Raw genomic sequence first — 13,961 nt, 5'->3', positions numbered from 1 at the left:
GAAAACAGAATCACTGCAGTGGAGTCGGAAGATTTGGGAGTGATTTTCACAGTGACTCATCAGAAATCTGTTTTTGGCAGCAGATGCTTATGGGAACTCATGTTAGAAATTCTGCAGGTCGTTGTTGTTTTTAACTTGTCTGGTTTTTCAGTTGGAAGAGGCTGAGAAGTTTGCCAAAACCGTCGTGGATGCGGGAGAGAAAACGTCAGAGTTCAAGGCCAAAGGCTACTTAGCTCTGGGGCTCACGTACAGTCTGCAGGCCACTGATGGTGAGAGAAGTCCCACCCCTTGGGATCTGGGAGCCACGGGGCTGGGCTGCCTAAGTCTTCACTGCAGGGTTCCCACAGTCCACACAGAGGACTGTCACGGGAGGCCACGTACGGTGGGTCACTCGGGCGTGCCATCATGTGGGAACCTGCTGGGGCTGCCCTCTTTGCGCAGACTGGATGGAGACTCGGAGAGCAGGAGAGCAGGGACAAAGGTCCCAGGCGCTGGGTGCATTGTGCTGGTGGTGTAGACAGTGCCCAGCTGACAGGTGCAGGGCATCAGCTGTGAGGTAAAGGTGAGCAGGCCCTTAAGAGATGGTTCCCCTAACCCAGCGTGCACCTGCATCTGCCCCAGCACTTGGCTGGGCTGTCCTGTGTGAGGAGATGTTGTATCTTAGGCACAGGAATGTGGAAGAGTTTAGGGCCAGCCTCCTCCAGGAAGCTTCCCTTGATTGCGCAGAATGCCCCTTCTCTATTAGTACATTTTAATTCACAGATGTATACACACACATGCAGTGCGGCAGCTTACCAAATACCCATGCGGTGACATGCATTTTGGATGTACAGAGAACTTGGGGACTCTGGCTATTTTTTAATAATCTTAATTATGTTTTGTATCCTTCATTAAGTTTTCAATTATGTGTTTGTAGGAAGTATAAATTAATAAATTATTTTCCTGGACTCTTTATATTTCTTTAACATTTTATTGTTAAATATAATACGAACACAAAAATAAGTTTTCAGAAACCAATGTATAATTGATGAATTAGGATGTAGCAGAGATCTCTGTAATCACCACTCTTCTCAGGAGGTAGAACCTTGGCAGCCCCCTGGGGAACTTTTCATGCGCCCCCTCCCGATCACAGGCCCACTGAAGAGAAAACACTCTCCTGACTTTTATAGTATTCACTTTCTTTTTCTTTTTTTATAGTTTTGCTGTAGTTTATTTTACAAATTACCCCAAAACCTTCTTTCCTCTGCCATAAAATGTCAGAGACCTTAAAGAAGTTTTGCGTATCAATTGATTTTCAATAATGGCTTTTTTGGCTAATTTTTCATGCGCACGTGGTATGCTGGCAGCCCCCAGCACCTTGTTTTAACTATAGTAGACTTTCAGTGAAGTGTTGAGTATAAGGCCCTATATCCATCCATACAGATTCCTAGTGTGGACCCTACCCCTCGTGAGCCCTGTAACATTGGGAGAGTTGCTTGACCTTGCATTCACGGTTCAGTTGGGTCACCTGAGGTTGCCTCTTGCTCAGTCACTGTTGTTCTGAGTTCTCTGTGGTTACAGCCACACCTGGCACTTTGGGACGGCCTTCCTCCATTCCCAGTGTGATGTTCGATAGGGCCTCCCCAGTTCCACCACAAGCAGTTCCTCCAGGACTTCTGCTCTTGTCCCAGTAAAAAGTACCTTCGTAGTTCCCCTGACAGACCCAAAGGGCACCATTTCTCACATGCTCTCTACAGGGGACGTGAGGGCTCACAGCAAAATGGCCTCACACTTTTCAGCTCATTTTCTAGTATCAGTGTTGGGTTTACCTGGTCTGTCCCTTGTGTTTACACCAAGGTATTAAAGGTCCTGGCCATTGTTCAGTGTGCCTTAAACGGGCCTTTTATGGCATTAAGCTAGTTCCCTTGGCCCAGTATCATAGCTTCTCAGTGTCAGAAGGAACTCTGAAGGCCGTCTGTAGTCAACACTGTTGGTGCTGGAATCTCTTCTATACCACCCAGAAGCCACATGCCTGTGCTTGGAGAGCAGATGTGCTTCTCTCTGGAGTTCCCAGCTAGTCTTCTGACAACAGCCCCCGATGCCTCGGGCATCAGGGTGACCGGCCAACTCATACTGTCCACTCGGCATGGCTCCACAATGGTGCCCACTGAGTGCGAGTGTCTGGGGTTGGCCTGGGCTTTACTGCCCGGGGCTTGGAGAGGACTGGGCCTGCAGGCGCCAGAAATGTGTTGCTGTTGATCCAGTTGAATGTATAGGTCTGATGATGAGCTTCGTATTTGTCAAAAACTCCCTGATCTTCCGTGCCACTGACTAATTGAACCCTTTTCTTAGCTTCTTTGCGAGGGATGCAGGAGGTCCTACAGAGAAAGGCGCTTCTTGCGTTTCACAGGTGAGTGGGAGTTCATCTTTTCACTCGGCTGTGCATAATGACACCAAAGTATGATAAGTATAAAAAGAAGAGATATTTATAAAGATTATGTAAACAGTGTTTTCCCCCTGGGAGTCTTTCATCTTGAGCACTGAACATGCAGTATCAAAACTTGCTGCCTGACTTGTCGCCGTGTAATCCGCATTCTTACTCTGTTTATCCATGTGGACACGTGTTATTCATGCCTGATAAAATGATTTCAGCCCTAAAAAGATGGATGCTCTGTATGTCTAGGGAGATGATTCCTTTTATTAAAGGCAATTGTCATCCCCTAGAAGAGGGATCATTCTTTTCTAGCCTTTTTTTTTTTTAACATGTCATGCTGCAGATTTTTATATGGTGAAATGAAAAAAGCCAGATTTTAGGACAGTTTCTGAAATGCTATGTTATTAGTTTCTAAAATACTGGTTAACGTTTCTACAATACTGGTTAATGATAGGCCAGCAAGTCTCAGGGCCCTGCACCCCCACCATGCTCCATAAACCTTGTGATTGTCTCCATCGTGATTTTCGTGAAATTAGGAGAGTGCCTTGTAATTAGAGAGTGCTTGAGTGCTCTTTCCCATCCCTTCTCAAGCCTGATCCTCATGCCACTTAATGCCGACAGAACAAGTGGTACATCTTCTGCAGGTAAGGGACCGAGACGCACAGGAGGGAAAAAGAGTTGCCAGAGTCACATAGCTATTGAATTCAGGATAGAATCGAGGTCTCCTGACTCCCACTCAGCTTTCCTTGTCCCTACTATACCATGCTGCCCTCATTTTGTTTCTTACTACAGGTGTAATAAATCACCCAAACCAGTCATGGTCTGAAAGTGTAGCCCCATGGTGTCAAATCCTGAATTGGTATTGATTCTGCCATGTTGAATATATCTGAGTCACATTGACTTCTTGGAATTGTATTAGAAACTTAGTTACTTACCTGAAAATTTCACGAGGACCTCTCAATACCTAATAACCTTCATTCCATTTCTTTGCTTCGAACTGGGGTTGCCTACAGATTTGTCACCATGCGCACATCTCTTTTCTCATGAAATCATTATCACTGGCTTCAGTTACTGGGGGACTCTTGTCTCGTTTCTTTTTTGTTTCCTAGCGGGCTTGCTGATGGCTTCTTCACTTTGCCAGTCCCAGACTGGCTAACGGCACAAAGTAGCAGTTGACATCTGCCAACAGACCTCCTCTGTGCTAAGCTTTCGTTAATGTTCTTCAGCACGGAGTGTAGAAGCATTTCCATTTCAAATGATTTGGAGTTTTATGTCCTCTAGTCCTAGTTTGTCAAACCCACACATGGATGCCTACGAAAGCGGTCATCACATCTGTTTCACTTTTCTTAAATCAGCACATCTTACCAGCTCTCTAAAAACAGCCATGGTGGTGGTCTGCCTTGAGCTGCCAGAATTCCTAACTTCATGTTATATAACAGCCATTCCATTGGCCTGAAATTCCTTTCTGTTCCTTTTTTACTTAGGTTGCAATTCAAAGAGATTTTTAAAAATATTAGTTCATATGGGAATGAAGAATGATAAAGTCCTGCTAACCTACACGATCATATTGGGGATGGCTAACCTAAATTAGTATTTGTGTGAAATAAATCATATTTTTCAAAGGACTAAAATTATTTTGTTTCAAGTACATTCATTAACTGGAACTATTCTAGTGCATTGTAGACTTAAATCCATAAGGGAACGATTTGAAGTAAATAAGAATGATTTGTATTGCTTCTTAAATGTAAGTGGGTATTTAAAAACCGCGTGGCTGAGAAGCACTTATTTGCTGTGTATTGTAAATCTTCTCCCCACAATTCTATTAAGTCTACTATCGTTTGACAATTTTTTTGTTTAAAGAGAAAGCAGTGTAGCTCAAAAGGATGAGGTTGGGGCTCCCGGCTGGCTCGGTCTGTGGAGCGTGCAACTCTCGATCTCGGAGCCTCACGTGGAGCCTACTTTAAGAAAGGAAAGGGACGGGGTTATAGTTATAGCACGTGAAAATTAACTCTTAATTATGACCGGAATCAGAACTCGAAGCTTTGCTCTCTAGTGGATTCAAAGAGGCGATTTGTGAAGACATCCCAGTTGCACGACTACATCCCAATCCTGAGACCCTCAGCTGTTTGCTAACTCTTACCCTCAGCCCAAGCAACTGAACCAACTCATTTGCCTGGTATAGAAGTATCAGGAAGAAAACCAGTGTTGTCTGCAGGGCTTTCTGAAGATGTAGAACTGATCTGAGCGGCTACTTCTAAGGGCTCTCACACCCTCCGGAGAAAAGCAAGCCTTACAAGAGATGAGAGCATGTCTCAGCAACTGACCTCCCCCGTTCAGAGATCTGGGCTGCTCCACAAGGAAGAGGTGACACGGTGTCCTTCATGTCTGGCATACACAGTGGCACAGGGTGTCCAATCTCACTCTTTTTTTCTCTCCCCCTTTGAGCTTGAGTTTAAGTTAATGTGGTATGTTTTGTGGGCATGGAGCAACCAACCATCCCGGTTTGCCAGGAACTGGGAAGTTTCCCAGAATGTGGGACTTTCCGTGCTAAAACCAGGACAATCCTAGGCAAACTGGGACAAGTTGGTCTTCCTATGTGTGTAACTAAAGGAGGCTCCTGGGTAATAGCTTTCATCAGGTTTGTGTATTTTTTTTCTTGATAATACACTGATCGCATGGCCACTAGAATCGGGACTAAAGGGACCTCAAGAACTGACAGAACAAGACAGTAGGGTGATATGGTAGGGAGACCAGGCCTCTGGATTTCACTTCTGGCTTTACTTCTTTTGCTGGATGCTCTTAGACAGGATGTTTAATAGTAGATGTTTTATAAACTGTAGTTATTGTTACAAGGTATGTGTCTTATGGGCCAGGTTCAAATTGGTCAGCCTTCTCTATATTCTTGGTTCAGCTCTAGAGGATATTGGAACCAGAGTGACCTCAGTGCATTCTGAGTTTTAGCTGCGTAGTCTGGGAGGCCTGTCCATGCTTTCCAGTAACAGCCTGGCATACCTGTCTCAGGGCATGCTCCTACTGCACTATAATGATCACTTTGGGTCTCCCTGTCTGTGGGGTGGTGGGGAGCTCCTGAAAGAAGGGCACTTGTATTATTCCTTCATCTCCAAGTGGCTAGAACAGGTCCTGGCATCACAGTAGGTACTGCATAATGTGGATGGGTGGGTGGATGGGTGGGTGAATGGGTGACTAGGGTGGATGGATGGATGAGTGGTGGATGGATAGGTGGTTGGGTGGATGGATGGATGGATGGATGGATGGATGGATGGATGGATGGATGGATGAGTGGATGGAAAGGAGGATGAGTGGATGGATGGATGGATGGATGGATGGATGGATGGATGGATGGATGAGTGGATGGAAAGGAGGATGAGTGGATGGAAAGGAGGATGAGTGGATGGATGGATGGATGGATGGATGGATGGATGGATGGATGGATGAGTGGATGGATGGATGGATGGATGGATGGTTGGATGAATGGATGGAAAGGAGGATGAGTGGATGGAAAGGAGGATGAGTAGATGGATGGATGACAGATGGATGACTAGGGTGGATAGATGGATGAGTGGACAGATGGATAGATGGATGGAGGGACAGATGGATAGATGGGTGAGTGGGGTAGTTGGATGAATGAATGTGTAGGTGGATGGATAGGTGGGCAACGTCAGTGAGTCAGCAGTCTAATATTTCCTTATGGAAAAGAAATTGACTTAATGGATATGGAGGTGCTTTGACAAGGGGAGTGCTTTGTGAGCGTTCCCGTGGTGACATTTTTGGGTCTCTGGGTTTCTCTTTGCAGCCTCACCAGGTGTTCACTGTATGGGAATGGGGATTATGAGGCTGCTTCAAACCCATGTGCAGAGGGGCACCTGGGTGCCTCAGCTGGTTAAACGTCCAACTCTTGATCTCAGCTCAGGTCTTGATCTCAGGGTCATGAGTTCAAGCCCCATGTGGGGCTCCATGCTGGGTATGGAGCCTACATTAAAAAAAAAAAAAAAATCCATGTGCAGAGTCCAGCAGGCTTGCAGTTTTCAAGATCACTAATGTCCTTCCTCTCGCCTGCATCAACTTGCTGATTTCTGCTGACCAGGTTTTCTGTGGGCATGGCTTTGCCACAGGAAGCCTAGGGCCGAAGCCATTCTGCCTGACTGAAGCAAGTTTTCTGGAGTCTACGCGAGCTCATCACTGTGCACTTTTTCTTGCTTTCTTGGGCATTCTCCTTATCTCTGTTTCTCTCATAGGCTAAAGTGGTCAATTTAGTTCATTAGCCGAATTATTTTTTTTTTTTTAAGATTTTATTTATTTATTAGAGAGCCAGTGAGAGAGGGAACACAAGCAGGGGGAGTGGGAGAGGAAGAAGCAGGCTTATAGTGGAGGAGCCTGACGTGGGGCTCGATCCCATAACGCCGAGATCACGCCCTGAGCCAAAGGCAGACGCTTAACCGCTGTGCCACCCAGGCGCCCCAGCCGAATTATTGAAGTAAAATTTTTCAAATGTGTATGCTGTGTCTCCTTAGAAACTTGCCAGTTGGATATCCATTATTACGTTGGCAGTTCTTCAGAGTTTGTCGTGATGCACCCCAGAAATGCTGAGATTTCTATCACCTCTGGTTTGTTCCTTTCACAGTCAGTGCTAAGAGTTAACCATTATTTGATGATGCCAGGGTGGGGCCTTTACTCAGGACTGTCTTCACCCACTCCCCAGACTCGCCAGGCCATTGCCAGCTTCTCCCTTGGTTGGTGTTGGTCAGAGGCAGCCATGATTTGATTTAACTTCATTTGTGACAAGTCTAAACTGGGCGAGAAAATTATAGCTCTGAGGCATTGTTGTTTTTGTGTGTGTGTGTGTTGTAGAAACCTGGCTTTATCAATTGTGAAAGAAGATAAGATAAATAATGCTAAATAATTCAGAGTCTCTTCATAATTTTGTATTCATTTTCCCTGAGTAATTGGGAGAGACAGAAACCATAACTTTCCAATCTCACTTTTTATGAACACGGAAGAAAAAAAAATCTTTGATGTACAAATTCATGGAAAGTCAATACTTGTAAATAATAAAAACTGGAGCCCACAGAGCAGACCTTCGGTAGGAGTAAGACATTTAAAAGGGCAACACAGGCAAGTACTCAGTCGCTACCTCTTAAACTAAGGCTGTGTCCTGAGGCAAGTTCACTACTGAAGACTCCCCAGGAATGGGAGGTTAGGTGCTTTGCTGTTGAGATTAACAGAACGACAGGACCCCCTCCCCCCCCCCCACCACCACCACCGTGCTTTTCCCCACGCCCACTCTGAAGCTACCACATTTGCCTAAACAATGCCCTGATTGTTGGACTTTGAGTATTTTCTGGATGCCAAATACCTGGAAGACTTTTGAGCCTTTTTCTCCACAGCGGGACGGATGGATTCAGTAAAAGGCCTTGTTACTACAGAAAACCATCCTTGGCATGTTCGATGCCGTTGAATCCATAATGATTTGACTTCCTTTTTTATCTTGAATTTGTTTTCTGCTGGTAGAAGATCCTCCTTTAATCACCGAGTGTTGACAGAAGAGCATGAAGGGTTGTTTACCATCTGCCCCCCAATTTATAATTAGTCTGCCTCATAGTGCCTTTACTCTCTTTAAAGAGAGTAAAAGTTGCTTTTTCTCTTCCTCCCTCATTTTTCAACACAGAATTATGCCTCATGCATAGTCACATTTTGAGTTACTCTTGGTGAAGTACAGTTGACTTCCACATAAAAGCAAGAATGACTCTGTTTGCCATCAAGTAGGCCAGTACAGCCTCTTCCCATCCACAGTCGGAGGCCAGTTAATAAAACCAAACCTAGCGTCCGGCCACAGAGCCCTGCATGTCACAGTTACACAGGCTACGTTAGTAAACTGCATGGAACTTAGTAAAAGCTTCAAAAGACTGAACGAGAACCCTTTTTTTCTTCCCATGGTTCATCAAAAACCAAAACCTCATTTTACAAGCAAAGCCAGGTCTTTGATTTTCATATGGTTTCTCTGAAATCCAGAAATTTGGATGAAGTAGCGTTAAGGCCAAGCCAAACCTTAATCAAAGCAGCCGTCGCCTTGCCAAGGACACTCGTAACCTCCCCTTGTCCCAGCATGACACGTGAGCCTCTGCTGCTCAGCCCAAGGGAGGCGTCTGCTGGGGGTGGGGGGTCAGACCGCAGTGCCTGTGGGTTCCTCACCTCCGGGCTCCTCCTCAAAGCCAAGGGCCATGGGCTGCCATTTCAGATGCCGGAATAACACGGAAGCATGCTCCTGTGTCATACCTACACACAGTCATGAGAGGGAACATGCATTACCTTTGTTAGTGGACAAAAGAGAAGAGTTTAAATGAAACATTACGTAGTTAAATATGTGGCTTTGGTGTAAAACTGCAAATGTGAATACTCGGTTAGGAAAAGTAAAATGGCCTCTCCCGTGTACTAATGGCCACCAATACTTTTTCAGGGCCCACAGCCTGTCACCTACAGATCACCAAGCAGCTTTCTACCTGGCTCTGCAGCTTGCCATCTCCAGACAGGTCAGTTTCTCGCATGTTCCCTAAACTTGGTGCAGAGCTCCTTCAGCGCCTCCATCTGAGGCGGCAGCTGGTCTTCTCTCGTTCACGTGAGACGGACCTGGAGCTGGGGTCTCTTCTGAGAGGATGCTGACTCCTCACAGCGCGGCCTCCAGTGTTTGGATCAGTTTGAGCCCCTGCTGGGAAGACACAGGTGTCCCAGGCTCTGCTCTGGGAGATTAAGCCCACAGATCTGGAGGGTTCAGAGGGCAGCATGAGATGGTGCCCCGAGCCCAGAGTCACCAAAGAGCCTTTGTCCCTTGCTGGCAGGCCCAGTGCTGTGCTGCATGGTGGGGAATGAGCCACTGGTTGTCGTAAGGAAGATGCCAGCAGGCAGGGGTGAGAGGTAGCAGCTTCCTTTATAACATGTAGAAGATTGGGACAATCACAGTGGCTCCCTCCTCCAAATACAGGACTCAGCAGCATTCTCCTTGCTGGAGAGGCCAGCTCTGCTGGCCTTCATCTTCCCAGTGGCAGCTTCCAGAAGCTGCCTTTGCCATTCTCATCCCCTCCCGTCTCCTCCCAGCTGCTCTTAAGGCTCTGGCCACATGCCTGCCTGCCCACCAGGTGCAAGACACTGGTGGTAACCCCAGCACATTCCTGAGTGCTGACTGGAGGGTGAAGCAAAGGTCAGTTCCCCAGACATGCCATTCCCCAGGCAGCCCTGGGCTGTAGGCATGCCTCGGACTCCCCGCAGGCCTGGGAATGGTGTGGAGGACTGGCTTCCAGTGGTGACCCGGGGACCGAGGAAACCAAGATGCCTCCTCTGTACAGGCCCTTTCGCCTGGCGTGGTGGGGCTCACAGCTGGACCGATGGGGAGCTGCTGCTGCTGCAACAGCTCTGCACCGGTCCCCCCTCCACCGGAGCTTCGCTCACCTTCCACGCGAAGCCTCCTTCCTGTGGTGGCCTGCCCTTCTCCCTCCTCCTGCTCAGCTCTCCTGTTCAGGATCTGTCTTCCTCCCTAGACTTTAGATTCCATGAGGGCAGGGGCCCTTGTCCGTCATCCTCATCGCTTAACCCTGGCAGCTGGAACACTGCCCAACATGTGTCAGGCACCCGCTAGTGCTCGTTCAGTGAAGGAACCATCTTGGAATTCCTTCAAGTCAGCTAGCCCTTAAGGACGTCATGTTGCACGCTGTATCAGTCTGTTCCTGATTGCTCTGGTCACCCCTGCAAATCGACACCATGAGTGTATCTGCCTTTCGGCCCTCCTTGTAACAACAGGCCGAGTGCCGTTCACACAGTGGGTGGTCGCCTTGAGGAGAGGATAAGTGGATGGGGCCTCATGGGTGCAGCTACCACCTTTGTGGGCCCAGAGCAGAAGGCCTACACTCTGTAGAACTGCGTCCCTGCTGAGCAGGGGCCTGGGGCCCTCTTACCTTTGGAGCCAATGCCATTTGAGCAGGAGGAGAGGACAGGAGGGGAATCAGAAGATCTAGAGCTACTCTTGTCTCAGTCACTCAATAGCTAGATGGCAATGCTCAAGCCTTGTCACCTCCCTGGACTTGGCTCCCTCCCTACAAATGAAGGGCTGGGCTGCAGGAGCCCTCTCCCGGCTGTGGCTTAGTGGCAGAAAGCCTCTGCAGCCAGCCAGCATTTACAACTTAAATCCATCAAAAATAGGATTTCAGAGAGGAAAATGGATAGGTTTGTGAAGTTGTGGCTTCTTCCTAACAGAGTGATGTTACTGAGGGCTGAGAAGAGGCAGGAGAGCTAAGAGGTCCGACACAGGGACTGGAGTTAGGGGGGTGGGGGACCGGAAGGAGTCCCTGCGACGGTTGTGTAAGAATGCTTCAGTCCCAAGCTCTATTTTGAAATCCAGTGTCAGGTTCTAATTCTCCCTGGTCACTGTTAAACCTGCAAGGAATCTCGGGTGTTCAAATATCCATTATGTATGCATTTTATCAACCCTGGTGCTTGGATGATTTTGAAGAAAGTCTTGAACAGCTCTTGCATTTTAAAGGTTAAGGTTGTCTCTGGTCCTATTTGAATTTGGATACATCTGCTTTGTATGTGGCATTGCAATTTGTTTCTTGGATGGAGTTATTTTGGGTTGTAGTTTGGAAAGGTATGGGGTTTTTGTTTGTTTGTTTGTTTGCATATTTCCTTGATGTCTAATGGAGGTGTCCAGGGCAAAGGAACTTGGAAAGACTCACAGGTGTCTGATCGTTTGGAAAGCTCTGTTTAAAGTTTTGTAACTTATTATGTACTTTAGTTCGGTAATACCTTAAAAAATGAGAACAGTTCAGCTAAGGCAGTTTAATTCCACTAAGAACCTCTGGCAACTTGTATGTGTCTCCATTGAGAGTGAAATTATCTTGGGCACAATCAAGAGTGCATCAGTTTTGTGGAAAAGAGAAGTTGTGTTTTAGGGAGAAACAAAAGATTTGGTATTGGCAGTCTTACAGAGAAACAGAGTCCCTTGCATCACTCGGTGGGTCACACTATCGCTTGAAGAGGACATCTGTTTGCATGTCTGTGGTTAATATCCTGGGGCTATCAGGAAGATTAGAATCTGAATGTGGCACAGGGTGAAACGACTTCTGATATTTACAGAGACTCAGATATTGTAGTAGTAGCTTCTTTTGTGTGTGTGTGTGTGTGTGTGTGTGTGTGTGCGCGCGCGCGCGCGCGCGCGCACCCACATGTTTTAAAATTCTTTTTGATTTTGTTTTAAACCAGATCCCAGAGGCTCTGGGGTACGTCCGCCAAGCTCTTCAACTTCAAGGTGATGACGCCAACTCCCTGCACCTCCTTGCCCTCTTACTGTCTGCACAGAAGCATTACCACGATGCTCTGAATATCGTTGACATGGCCCTGAGTGAATATCCAGAGAATTTTATGTAAGTGCTCCTGGCCTTTTGTTTTCCCATACTCAGAAAGTTACTCACTTTTACTCCTCCCCCTTCCTTCATTCTATCTAATTTAAGTCCTTCATGGATATCCTGAGGATAAATAAGACAAACTTCCCTTATTCTTGTTTTTCCGTGATACTGGAAACAAACGTAGCCTGTTAGGTCACGCTTATTAAGTTAAAAATACCTTATCGAGTCTTTCCCAGTGTGTACCATTGGTGCATAGTAGATAATTTCAGATGGGTGGTGGATGAACATTTTTACCGTAATAGTTTTACATTTTTAAATGTACATTAAAAAATATATATACCTGCATATCGAAGTGTGATTTCATGGGAACTGTTGGTCAGAGGGAGATGACAGATTTTTTTTTGAAATGAGTTGTCTTAAAGTCAATTTGAAGAAAAATATTGAGTAAATGTTAATGTAGGTATGCACGGATATGGCAGCAGTTAGACTGACCGGGCTGCAGTGACCGAAGCCTGGGGAAGGTGCTTCATTGCTTGTTTGTCCTCGTTACCAATAGCTTCCATTAATTCCAGGTGGCTGTCATATTTTAGGCAAGTTCCACCAAGGTGCCTGACCTCTTTGTGCCTTGGTTTGTTCTCAGGAACCAGAATTCCTTAAATAAATCAGTTCATCTCCATACCTAACCTAAGAATTGCCATTATAAACTGCCATAGGCATGACTGTCTGCTTATCTCCCCAACATTCTTCCAAACCCCTGAATCCAGGCCTGTCGGGGAGGCTTTGTGGAGAAGGACATTGTCATGTGGGCGCCTCAGTTCCCTTTTATCCTCAGTGGAGTAGCCTGGTAACCAGGACACAGCGGCCAGAAACAGTAAACACTGCGCACGCTGGTTCTAATTGTCTAAGTGGCAGAGTCAGTCGTGGCGCGGGGGCGGTGGGGGGCGGTGGGGGGCGGTGGGGAGGGAAGGAATGTGGGCGGGGCTCGGGGCAGCTCTCTTCACTTTGGGAAATCAGCGCCGTGACGAATTTGAAGTGGGGTCCGCTGTGGCTTCATTTCTCTGCCTCATCACCTCCCTGTTTTTAATCAGTGCGTTTCAGCAGCTCTCCTTGGAAAACTGGTTCACACATTTCCATTACAAACATTTCTTTGTCTTCAAGTGAAAAGGGCACTTCTCTTCTCCCCATCGAGAAAACTCTCATTATAATCCAGGAAACCTCTGATTAGAGATTTCTTTTGTGGGTTCGGCTGTTTGTGCCGAGTGCATTAAAGAGCTTTGCTGCAGTGTTTTACTTCGCGCAGGCCTCACACTTGCTCTGTTGCACACACCGAGTGTATTTCTGGGTTTCATCCAAAGCTGGTTAGCCCATGGAATCTTCAGGTGGGCAGAGCACTTGAAAGAGGGCTCGGTCCTTTACCCATCAGTAAAGTAAGACCTGATGCAATTGAATTCAGTTTGTCTCATCAATATTTATAAAGCAGCGTTTCCCTGCCTCCCACCCCTAACACCTTCATTAGACGTTAGACTCCAGCATGTGTCTCCCTGTGTAGACAGCCTGGGGTGTCATCCGAGAGGAGGGTTATTACACTAATAGCCACGCCACGCAGTAAGCAGTAAACAGTGGTGGCTAATATGGTAATGCTTCCAAGTGACAGCAGCTGACAGCCTTTTCAAGTAGAATAAGTAAGGAACAGCAGTAGAGATATTTGAGGAATGCGAGCCTGTTATTTTAATGTTAAGCTGTAAGCTCAAAAAAGCAAAGCATATGGCAGCAGGTCTGAGAGCAGCCGATGACTTGTTTGCTTTTTAAATATTTGTATTTCTTCCTGTGTGATGGGAAACTTCTTCCCAAGAATACTTTATTAAAAGTTGGGGCCAGATGTAGTTGGTGGATCCCGTGGTTGCTTTCCAAACCCAGGGTAAAACATTTCAACACCAACCTAAACAAGATTCTGTGGGCACCTGTCCCGAATGCCTCGCACTAGGATCTGTTTGTTTGTGACAGGCTTGTCTCCCGCAGAACCATAGACTCTCGGAAGCCTGGGAATACCTCACGTTTCTTGCGTCCCATCACACCAGACGCAGACTGAGGACGTGGCTGATGTTTCCTCGGTACCTGCCAGATGGAGGTGAAAGCCC

The 13,961-nt window shown here is 46.8% G+C and overlaps 1 protein-coding gene across 9 annotated transcripts in view; it reads left to right on the top strand.

Annotated features, from left to right (window-relative positions):
• Nucleotides 1–13,961, top strand: part of TTC7B (tetratricopeptide repeat domain 7B) — a 250,186-nt gene that overhangs the window by 146,556 nt on the left and 89,669 nt on the right. For all 9 annotated transcript variants that reach the window (XR_015721857.1, XM_045807632.2, XM_045807635.2 and 6 more), the window contains 4 exons: nucleotides 152–269; nucleotides 2,332–2,389; nucleotides 8,889–8,961; nucleotides 11,681–11,841. Coding sequence is in view for 8 of the 9 variants with exons in the window: in XM_045807632.2 (XP_045663588.2) it covers nucleotides 152–269; nucleotides 2,332–2,389; nucleotides 8,889–8,961; nucleotides 11,681–11,841 (410 nt within the window). In the remaining variant the exon portion in view is untranslated. The remainder of the gene's footprint in view (nucleotides 1–151; nucleotides 270–2,331; nucleotides 2,390–8,888; nucleotides 8,962–11,680; nucleotides 11,842–13,961) is intronic.

The sequence above is a fragment of the Ursus americanus genome, chromosome 26, assembly GCF_024610735.1.
Source record: "Ursus americanus isolate L20-20 chromosome 26, mUrsAme1.1.p, whole genome shotgun sequence".
In the NCBI taxonomy this organism is placed as follows: domain Eukaryota; kingdom Metazoa; phylum Chordata; class Mammalia; order Carnivora; family Ursidae; genus Ursus; species Ursus americanus.
The sequence above is the reverse complement of the archived record's forward strand: the minus strand, read 5'-3'. Positions and strand labels throughout refer to the sequence as shown.